Source organism: Rhinatrema bivittatum, chromosome 16, assembly GCF_901001135.1.
Source record: "Rhinatrema bivittatum chromosome 16, aRhiBiv1.1, whole genome shotgun sequence".
Taxonomy (NCBI): domain Eukaryota; kingdom Metazoa; phylum Chordata; class Amphibia; order Gymnophiona; family Rhinatrematidae; genus Rhinatrema; species Rhinatrema bivittatum.
In genome coordinates, this window is record NC_042630.1 from 30,826,267 (window position 1) to 30,837,894 (window position 11,628).

The window sequence follows — 11,628 nt, forward strand, 5'->3', positions numbered from 1 at the left end:
GAGACAGGATACTGGGCTCGATCTGACCCAGCATGACAAGTCTTATGATATTTATTTCATTATGTATTACTTTGGCCAACATATGCATTTAAAATTTTAAATGCATCAACTCTCATAAAAAAAGCTCCTGACAAATGTCAGACTTGTGATAATTAAACCCCTCCCTGTATCTGCTGTCGCTTGTGCACTATAAGCCCGAATACTTTGTGTTGAGTTGAATCGTAGGTCTGCTGCTGCATGCTTCTCAACCCCAAAGGCCCCCCCCATCAGCCTTGGAGAAAATTCTTCCTTCCGGGGGCTGGGATAGCTTTCATTAGATCCACATCAGATATCTAGAAACCAGGTGACAGGGCCATCGCTGTAAAAAAAAAAAAAAAAAAAATAGCCCCAGCCGGTTGTGCGTTTGGCACCAAACTGTCGGGCGCATGTACTCGCAGGCGGTCACCCTACTTGCTCGCCCCTTTAAAGGAGCCTCGGAGGGAAATAGGGTCCTCACTTACAACACAAGGAGCCTGCATGAACTCAAGAAACTCAGGTTTCGATGTAATAAGATGCGCTCTATTATGCGCAGATTTTTGGATGTAAAACTTTACTCTCACTTTCGCAAGAATTTTTTTTGCACAGCTTTGCCTTCCTCCAGGCAAATTCCATTAATCAAGGAATTAGCTATTACTCATCAATGCAGAGAGGTGCCTAGGATTAAAGCGTTGTCTTAGCATTAGAAACTCCTGGTCAGAGGATCAGTAAAGATTCTGGGGCTAATGTTAAGTCTTTGAGGCTGAACCTAGAGGTTGTGGTACTGGGATCGTATACACAGCATTTATGTATATAAAACACGATTCATGCAGGTTTTGTACACACAACCTATAAGCACAAAGTTTATGCCCTTAACTCATTTTCTGCTCAGAAACCATTGTTTATGCACACAAACCAGAAGCAAAGCGCACTTGTCTTAGTCAATATAAAGTCCAAATGGGTAAAGTAGTTATTTGAAACATTTATTAAAAAGGCAAAATGTTCTGATACAGGAGGTGACATACTACTAAGGTAAAGGAACAGTAGCCCCACCTTGTCTGCTTCCTAAAAGTGAATCTTTTGCTATGACTAACCCTAAGTATCTCTCCCCGCATATCCCCCATAAGGGCTCAGAAAAAATCCCAATGCTCCATTACATAACCTTTGAAACAAAACTGCTAGATTAAATCACTTTTGGCAGCAAACTGTAGAAGCAAATGGCACTTAACCCCTAAAAGCTTTGAAGCAGGGTCAGCTCTGTGGAGAGAGATCCTTTGCTGGTCAAACTCTGCCATGCAGTTACAAATGTCTTTTAAAGCTCCACCAGCATCTCAAGTTCTAGCCTTCCCTGCACAAGATACTTAGGCTTAGCATCCCAGCCAGGGGTCTGGTCGATTTTTCCGCATCAGGAAGTTGACCTTCCTTGCCATTTCCATGTTGTAAATCCGCCTACAGTTTTCATATTCCTCTCTCCGCCGCTTGATGCACGGTTTCTCATAGTATCGACGCCGTTTGGCGTCATCAAGAATCCCATCCATGGTTAAAATTCTGTAGGGGTGGGAGCACAAAACAAGGGGTGAGTGACCTCTGCCAATCCAGAGGGAACACAGGTGGGAACCCAATGATATCAAGGACTACAGCAGCACAACATTGAGGCCAAGTTGGTCTTGCAGATGTAATGATGACCCCTACACTGAGGTTTGATCTCAGTAAAAAAAAAAAAAAAAAAAAAAACCCGACATGAATTGGCATTACTAAATAAAGTATGTTGACATTATATATTCAGATTTAGTATAATTGATTGGCTAAAAACATGTATGTATCTCTTTAATCATTCCCAAAGAAAGTAAATTCAAAAGATTCTAGTCGTCAACCTCTGCAGTCATCCTCAGCCTCCAAAACAACATCATTAACCATTAGGAACAACAGAGAAAATAAATCCAAAAACACACAGAAAGCTTTGGAAGCAAAGAAGGATAATCAATAACCCTTTCCTGCGGAGCCATAAATGCCTACATGGTGACCATGAGCTCCAGAAGAAGATGGGGGGGCTACTTCTTCCTGGAAGGGGCTCCAGCGCTAAGGAAGACCAGCATGCCCATCGCCACATACATCCACTTGTGCTGTGTTGCTTCAGTAAATACTATCCCTCGTCTGTATCCACACGCCCAGACTTTCAAGCGCCAACTCTCAGGTTCAGAAGTGACAAAACCGGACAGATATGAAGGTTTACCAGAATGGTTAAGAAAATTTGCAAACACACAGGGATGAGAAATGTTTGTTTGGCGAACATAGGAGAAAACTGAATACTGTAAAATAAGCACCTTACCTGAATGACTAATATTACTCAAGCTTTCATAGATATTTCCTAATCAAACAGAAGGGAGTCACTGACCTCTCTGATCCTAAGCTGCTTCTGATGTGTGCTTTGTTAGCTCTGCAACCCTGAAATCACCCTGGCCCAGGAAGGTAAGAACAGCACATCCATATCTCTTCCTCTAACAAAGTTGGTCTGGCCCACACCAGCCTTTTATTAATTCAGTTAAAGTTGAGGTTTCAGTGTTGTTACTAGCACTTGAATATGTAACAGAGCTAGAGAGCCTGTGTGGAGCATATGGGAACACACACATTATTTCAGGTCTGGCATACAGTGTGGTAACAGATCAGTGTGTACACTAATAGCAGAGCAGACATGGCGTAAAAAAAAAACATAAAATAAAAAGGGGCTTGAAAAAACAACTGGGAAATTTAACAAATGCCTACATTTTGCTGAGTGCTGAAGAGTTACTTTATTGCACTCATGCTAGCCCATAAACACTTACTTCTCACCAGTATACTTAAGACAATCGAAAAGGCAAAATTACATCCGTATAAAACCATTTACAAAAAATAAAATATTTAAAAAGAAAGCCTTAAGTAATGGAAAAGAAAAAAGATGCCTTGGCTGCCATCACCTTCTATCAGGCCCATGCAACATCCGTGCAGGAAAGATGGGCGCTCATGATTGAATGCCCACTTTCCTAAGGCGCTCATCTACCTCTCCCGAGCGTGCGATGCAGTAGGCAAATGAGCTGCTACATTAGAAAGGAGGCACTAGGGGAAACTGTGCATCCCTAGTGTCTCCTTGGCATCAGGCGCCCTGGAGAAGTGACTGTGTGCTCAGCCAAGGGTTAGGAAAATGGACGCTGGTAAATTGAGTGTCCGTCTGTTTCCCTAATCTGACCGCTGTCAAGACAGTTTTGTTTTGTGTTTTTTTTACATTGCTACTTTCTATGGTTCCTCCGATTTAATATCGTCATGATATTAAGTTGGAGGACCCACAAAAAAGCAGTATTTTCTGTTTTTCTAATCAACTTTTGGGGATCCTCAAAACTTAACGCAAGCTCCGGGGCTGGCGTTAATTTTTAAGGGTTAAATGTACCAATTTTTTTTTTTTTTTTACTTCGGAGGGTACTAGTTAATAGCCTTAATAACAAGGCATTTACATGTGGTGAGCGCTATTAGCTATGCCCTGGTTTGGATGCATTAATCCCCTTATTGCATAAGGGGTTATGGATGCGCATCCAACCTGTACAAACCGCAGTTAACCTGTGTACTGGCCTGAGCGCACAGTATTGCATCAGCCTGTAAGTTATTCCAGATACTGTCCAAACAGGTGATTTGGCAAAAACAAGGTGCGGATAAAGGAAATACAACTTAATGGTACTGCAGGACATGGTAGAGCCAGGTTGAGACCGGAAGGCTACAACTCTCCAGAAAGCAGCTAGCAAGATGGTGGTGGCATGGGGGATTCTCTCTCTTTATAATTTATATTTTTAATCACTATTACCAACAAGTCTGAGAGAGTGAAGGCCACTCGGCTGGTCTTGGAACTGATAAGAGTATGCAGTGAGGGAGGAGACATTGCTTCTCTCTCAAGTTTTTGTTAAACCGATATGATGTGTATTTTAATGTTGTTATAGAAAAGCTGTTAAATAAATTTTGTTAATGTTTAGTATATAAGAAGAAGTTTTATATATTTAAGAAGTTTTATATATTTATATATATGTACCAGTTAAAAAAAGAATAGAGTACAAAGTACTCACAATCCTACACAAATCAATTCACAAAGTTGACTTCTCTGCCCTGGACAATATTATACATCTACATAAATCTTCACGTACAACAAGATCTACATATAAAGTTCAGCTGGATGTCCCTTCTTTACCTCAAGCCAAATTATCCTCCATTAGAAATAGAGCCATCTCCATCATCGGCCCAAAATTATGGAACGCATTACCTCAACACCTCAATTCGCAAGAAAACTTTAAATCTTTTTAAAAAGATCTCAAAGATTGGTTACTCTCACAGTCGTACAATGGCTGCTCACCTAATGACAACTGAACATAATCTGTTTCATATCCACCTTCACGTTCCTTTTTATGCCTGCAATCCCCTCCTTCTGTATTCCGTCCTGTCTTGCAGAAACCTTTTCCTCTTTAACGGTGTCAACCGTCTACTTCAAGTGTTGCTTACACTAATAACTATTGTTCAATGTATGGTTCAATGTATTTATTGACTTTTTAAGTTAATGTTCTGATTCATTCTCTTTACACTGTTATGAATTTAAATGTAACTGGTTTGGTTATAATGTAAACCGGAGTGAAGGCTATGTCAGCTGTACCTCGGTATATAAACAAATGCTAAATAAACTTATCCAAAGTTAATGTTTTTTAGTGATTTTACTGTTCCGTTCCTCATACATTGTTTCTGTTCCATGTAAGGGCTCAGCCTATATGTATATGGCTCTGCTTATATGTTCCTAGTTATATGTAAACCGATACGATGTGCAAACGGCTATCGGTATATAAGAATCCTTTAAATAAATAAATAAAAGAAGTAATAGCTAGAGTGAGAGGAAGAGAGCACTTCCTGGACATGATAGCACACATGTAAGCTTTACTATATGTAGTAATTATCTGCAACTAACTCTTCTGTATTATCTGATTTTATTTATTCTCTGTTCTATCCTCATATTGCTTCAATAAACGTACTTTCATAAATACCTTGAACCATGATGTACCAAATCAGAGTGTGGTTGTGACTACTTGTGTGGGGAATAAGCTCCTGGGTTCATACCTCCAGATATCATCTCAGTAAGTGTGTGTGTTTACATCGGGTAAGCCCCCACAAGCAGTCCTGTATGCAAACAGATGAAAAACCCTTCAGGTAGCTCGCAGCGAGATTAGCCCCCAGGCAGAAAAAGTGTGCATGATCTGAGCCCAGAACATTTTAACAGAAGGCACGGAGGTAACCTTCATGGAGCAGCAATTACCACCAGAAACAACTTGCTGGGCAACAGGATGGACTACTTGGTCTTTATCTGCTATCATTTACTGTTACTGTAATCATCCAAATATAACAGAAATCAAACAAAACCCATTCTCCTTCTCAGAAAATAATCCCAACACTTAATCAGTCTATCACTAAACCCTTTTAGTTGCCTCTGAACAAAAATTGTTTTCACTAATCAACAATTTAGTAAATCAAAATCATTTTCCTAAGAGCCCCCTTTATTTATTTATTCACATCCACACAGAATCCTCTCCCCTAATCAGTAGCTCAACAAATCAGGAATATGCCTGTTGGAATTATTTATTTCTAGAAGGCCAGATGTTCAAGAAACAGCCTCACTAGTTTTGGTACAAACGTTGGTGGTGGGATGAGGGGCTATGTGTTGGATTAAGTATGGGAATGTGCGTGTCCACCTACCTAAGAGTGTAAAGAACTAATGAGCATGATGACAAATTCTGTCTTGAATAAGGAGCAATATCCTACAAGCACTCAGGCTTTTATTGCTAGCACCTGAGATATATCCTTGGCAATGTGGACAGCAATAACTAGGCATTCTGGGTGGACCAATTAGTCTTTTATTCTGTCATCATCTGCAAGGTTGCTATGTTACAATAACCCTGAACTCACAAGAGGAGCACAAAATGGGGAAAAAGCAAACTCCCTCTGCTCCTTTCACGCAGCTGATGCTGCTCCATGCCATGACCTGAGGAGACAACATTAGCTCTCTGTACTCTATGCTTCTGAAGCAAAAGAAACATCCCCATCCTCACCCTGCTCATTCTTTAGTAACAGTACAATGACAGCAGAAAAAGACACACATAGCCTATGCACAGCAAGACTTTTCAGAGTTACAAATCTAAACAGAAGGCAGGGTAACTGCCTCCCCGTGCATGTTACCCCAGTGCTTCATTACCATCTTAGTGATCCTCTGTGTTTATCTCATGCACTTTTTACCTGTTTAATGCTTTGTATGCATTGTCTACATTTCCATTTTGCACCATCACAGTCCTGGCCACGAATTTCAAATGATTTGCCATCTCAGGGTTTGGACACAAATAAGAGAATTCCAAGTCTGATGCAGATTACAGGTGCCCAGTATCCCAAAGACAACAAGGAGAGCCAGTAGTGACCTAAAACACAAGGAAAAATGGAGCCCATGTAACCAAGATAACATGAGAATTATTATTGCCCACGGTTATAATAATCTGTGCTCTTAGCAAACACTTCTGAACAGGTATGACAGATATAGAAACATTTCTCTATATAGAGGTAGGGGAGAACTGGGCTGATTTCATAAGCAAAAACATGTCTGAGCCAATGCCAGTCAGCTAAGTGAAGTTGAAAGGTTAATGACCTCAGCCAATTTGACCTGTGAGCCCTCTAGGGATAGGAAAATACATATTATAGCTGAATGTAATCTGCTTTGAAGTGTCACGAAAAGAGGAAAATGAATTTTAAAAATTATTAAAAATTATAAAAGCATGACAGATCAAGGAAGTGCAGAGATGCCCAATGACGATAGGGCCTTAAGGAGAGGATGTGCGATAGGGAGATTTTTCCTACTGGCCAAGGACGTAGGTTTAGCAATTCAAGGAAGGTTAAGATAAGAACTCTGGCGGAGTATGAGGCGTCGCTGGGATAGAGGAGAATGGACGGAGGCTAAAAGCACAGATAAATTAATTCCTTCCCTGCCTGGAAGAACTGCACAGATCTATTTACAAGATCCCCGCTCTGAAAGAGCCCGAGCTCTAATCCTAGCTCAGCCCACACATTTCCTCGCCCAGAACTGAACCTGACTCTGCTCCGGTTACTTCACCCCCATCCCCTTTCAGACCTTAGATATCACCCATGGTCGCCTCTCTATGGCGTTACCCGCTCCAAAGCCGGAAGTGACGCTAGGTCTCTTCCTCACGTGATAGGGGCGGTGCGCAAAGCGCCTGACTACAAAAAGTCATTCGCGGGTTTTTTTTTCCGATTCGCGGGTTTCTTTTAATTGGGCTATTTTTTCTGCCAGTCGCGGTTTTTGGGCTTGTTGGGCGGGACTTGTGCTCTGAATCATGTTACAGTGATTGGCTGCTGCGATGAACCTGTCCATAGCAGGCGCACCCTATCCCTATATTGCAGCAGTAAGCCAATCAGAGCAGAATGCAAGTCTTGTTGATGCACACGACACATTTTGTGGGCAGACCCACCCAGCACCGCACGTGGGCGGAACGGGAAGGGCAGCAGCACAGCATTGGAGTGCAACAGCAAAGGAATCCAGAGTGTGCAGTTACAGCCAGGTATCAGGAGGGAAGAAATTAGTATGTTGGGAGGGGGAAATGAGAGTGTGGGGGCCAGAGATGTGCTCAGAGTGGGAATCAGTGTGTGTGGGGCCAGATATGTGCTTGGAGGGGTTAGGGAGGGGGGAATGAGAGTGTGGAGGCCAGAGATGTGCTTGGTGGGGGCTGGGGAATGAGTATGTGAGGGCCAGAGATGTGCTCAGAGGGGGGAATCGGTGTGTGCGGGGCCCAGAGATGTGCTCTGAGGGTTAGGGAGGGGGGAATCAGTGTGTGCGGGGCCAGAGATGTGCTCTGAGGGGTTAGGGAGGGGGGAATCAGTGTGTGCGGGGCCAGAGATGTGCTCTGAGGGGTTAGGGAGGGGGGAATCAGTGTGTGCGGGGCCAGAGATGTGCTCTGAGGGGTTAGGGAGGGGGGAATCAGTGTGTGCGGGGCCAGAGATGTGCTCTGAGGGGTTAGGGAGGGGGGAATCAGTGTGTGCGGGGCCAGAGATGTGCTCTGAGGGGTTAGGGAGGGGGGAATCAGTGTGTGCGGGCCAGAGATGTGCTCTGAGGGGTTAGGGAGGGGGGAATGAGTATGTGGGGGCCAGAGATGTGCTTGGAGGGGGGTGGGGAGAGGGGAATGAGTATGTGAGTGCCAGAAATGTGCTCAGAGGGGGGAATCAGTGTGTGTGTGGGGCCAGATATGTGCTCGGAGGGGTTAGGGTGGGAGGAATGAGAGTGTGGAGGCCAGAGATGTGCTCGGAGGGGTTAGGGAGGGGGGAATGAGAGTGTGGGGGACAGAGATGTGCTCGGAGGGGTTAGGGAGGGGGGAATGAGAGTGTGGGGGACAGAGATGTGCTCGGAGGGGTTAGGGAGGGGGGGAATGAGAGTGTGGGGGACAGAGATGTGCTCGGAGGGGTTAGGGAGGGGGGAATGAGAGTGTGGGGGACAGAGATGTGCTCGGAGGGGTTAGGGAGGGGGGAATGAGAGTGTGGGGGACAGAGATGTGCTCGGAGGGGTTAGGGAGGGGGGGATGAGAGTGTGGGGGACAGAGATGTGCTCGGAGGGGTTAGGGAGGGGGGAATGAGAGTGTGGGGGACAGAGATGTGCTCGGAGGGGTTAGGGAGGGGGGAATGAGAGTGTGGGGGACAGAGATGTGCTCGGAGGGGTTAGGGAGGGGGGAATGAGAGTGTGGGGGACAGAGATGTGCTCGGAGGGGGGTGGGGAGAGGGGAATGAGTGTGTGAGTGCCAGAGATGTGCTCAGAGGGGGGAATCAGTGTGTGCGGGGCCAGAGATGTGCTCTGAGGGGTTAGGGAGGGGGGAATGAGTGTGGGGGCCAGAGATGTGCTCGGAGGGGAGAATCAGTGTGTGCGGAGCCAGAGATGTGCTCGGAGGGGTTAGGGAGGGGGGAATGAGAGTGTGGGGGCCAGAGATGTGCTCAGAGGGGTTAGGGAGGGGGGGAATGAGTGTGAGGGGGCCAGAGATGTGCTTGGAGGGGGGTGGGGAGAGGGGAATGAGTATGTGAGTGCCAGAGATGTGCTCAGAGGGGGGAATCAGTGTGTGCGGGCCCAGAAATGTGCTCGGAGGGGTTAGGGAGGGGGGAATGAATGTGTGGGGGCCACAGATGTGCTCGGAGGGGTTAGGGAAGGGGGAATCAGTATGTGGGGGCCAGAGATGTACTCGGAGGGGGGTGGGGAGAGGGAAATGAGTATGTGAGGGCGTTAAATGCTATAAAAAATAAAAAGTTTCAGTTTCACGTGTTTTGGGCTTTTTTTGGGCTTGGTTTTTTTTTGGAAAAAAGTGCTTGTTCTTTCATGAAAACCTGGCAACACCGCTCTACCAGTACTCTTGCAAATTCCCAACGGCGCCATGCTCTGTTCCTACTCCCTTCCAAGTGGCAGCCGGTATGCGTTGGGTGGAAGACCTGGCATGGATCGCCCTCACTCCAGATAAAAAGCAATTTCATTCACGGAAAGAAAGTTTATGTCTCTGCGGGGAGAGAAAGTGTCGGTAGAAGAAGTAGAATTTGAACCATGGTTCGCAAGTGATTGGTCCAGGGGGCGGCCAACTCCAGTCCTCCAAACCCACAGACAGGCCAAGTTTTCAGGCTATAATATGCACCCTCCAGTGTATGCAAATCCTTCTCATGCATAGTCATTAGGGATAGCCTGAAAACCGGAGTTGGCCACCCCTTAGTTTTAACCTATAGGCAGGGCGAGATTAAGTAATATATGCCCATAGGCAGTGGGGGGAGTGATTCCACCTGCACAAATTCCCTTCTCCCTCCTTTCTCACCTGCAAGTCAGTGTCTGAAAATTATGTAACAACTCCATGGGGCCTTCAGCAGAGCTCCTGCACTGTCAGACCATGTGATGCCCTGCCTCCCTTATGTGTTTTCATGGTAATAGGAAACCCATGCAGCAGGATAGGCCAGTGTGCCACAGGTTTTGTTAGCGCTGCTGAAAGCCCCACACTTTTTCTTCATGTGCATCTGGTCCAGGGGTTCTCAAACCTGGCCAGGGCTATCCCCAGACAATCAGTTTTCAGGTTATCCACATTGAATATGCATGAGATAAATTTGCATGTGGAGGGGCAGTGTATGCAAATCTATTTCATGCATATTCATTGTAGATACCCAGAAAACCTAACTGGCTATGTGGAGTGCCACATCCAGGTTTGCAGGATATCCACAATGAAGATACATGAAATATATTTGAATATAATAGAGGCAGTGCATGCAAATATATCTCATGCATATTCATGGTGGATGTCCTGTGAACCTGACGTGGTTGTGACACTCCAGGACCGGTGATGCCTAACTCCACCCCCTCATTGAGAGGTACATTTTTATGGGCTAGAATGAGCACACAATATTAGCATGTGGTCCAATTTGTTTCATCTTTTTTCCTGGCCTGGTATAGAATGTGTTTTTGAGGTTCACCACCCACTGTTAGTGGCAGGGATTCTTTTCTTACAAGACCGTTTATGCATTAATTCAGCATAAATTTTGTTGAAGATCCTGGTGGCAGGAGCTCTTCCTAAGGGAAGAGTGCTCTTTATGCTGGAACTGTATGTGATGTGATGTAGTCCTAATCTGGTACCAGCCTAACCCGATGGCAGAATCGAGTTCAATGGTGGCTGGGGTGAGGTTTTTCCTTAGAGCCTGCTGGTTCCAGCATCGTAAAAAAAGTAAACTGGGGAGGATATACACCATGTTACCGGCTGAAGTTATTTCAAACCATTCCAACAATTCTGATTTTTTACTTCCAAATGAGATGCAATTAAAGGTCTTTAAAGTGTTTAAAAAGTGGAGGAGTCAGCTAAACAGGTACATAGACCTGCGATTCTGATTATAATGCAAAGAGTCTATGGCCCAGCAGTGAAAACATTATAAAAATTGGTCTGTGCAGCAGCCGTAAGCATGCATAAAAACACAACCATTATTTAAATAAATAAATATGCAGTCTTAACATAGGAAGCAGAAAGCGAGGACCTGCTCTCTTCTTCGTGCAGAGATGTACCCTGAAGGTTTTGGCTGTGATCCGAATCTAGGTGCTGAATTATTGCACATTAATCATGAGCAATGTCAAAAGAAAGGGAACAAAGATTTAAAAGAAAAACACATTTCCATAGAAACCCAACAAAGGTGTAGCGTAAAGGGATTCTGTTCTGAAAGTGTAGGCAGCAGACTGAGATGGTTGAGCAGCTGGTGTGCATGCCCCCCCCAGCAGAGACTATCATAGCCTAGAGCCATAGGGTGCAGTACAAGGCAGGCCAGAGTGAAAGTCCCACAAGAGGCCTTGAACGTTTAAATATAGAATTTAGTCTTTTTTTTTTTTTTTTCTGGGAGGCAAGGCTGCTGACCCATGAGAGGTTCTGCAGCCCACGGTGGCTAAGACATCCTTATGGTAAACCCGACCCAATGTGCAGACTGGAAGCAGTAAAAAAAAAAAAAAAGGTAAATCCATCATTTTACCCAATCACCCCTGCCCTTTCAGATACAGTCAACTCCAAGGCA

At 44.8% G+C, this 11,628-nt stretch overlaps 1 protein-coding gene across 4 annotated transcripts in view; it reads right to left on the reverse strand.

The window, feature by feature from the left end:
* Positions 1 to 7,324, reverse strand: part of PRPF3 (pre-mRNA processing factor 3) — a 73,773-nt gene extending 66,449 nt beyond the window's left edge. Inside the window, exons 1-3 of one of the 4 annotated variants that reach the window (XM_029581006.1) lie at positions 7,184 to 7,324; positions 6,304 to 6,479; positions 978 to 1,563 (exon numbers count right to left, since the gene is read on the reverse strand). In XM_029581006.1, coding sequence (XP_029436866.1) covers positions 1,383 to 1,563; positions 6,304 to 6,386 — 264 coding nt within the window. In that variant the 5' untranslated portion in view covers positions 6,387 to 6,479; positions 7,184 to 7,324 and the 3' untranslated portion in view covers positions 978 to 1,382. The other 3 variants (XM_029581008.1, XM_029581007.1, XM_029581005.1) reach the window with 3 other exon arrangements.
* Between the last annotated feature and the right edge of the window lie 4,304 nt (positions 7,325 to 11,628).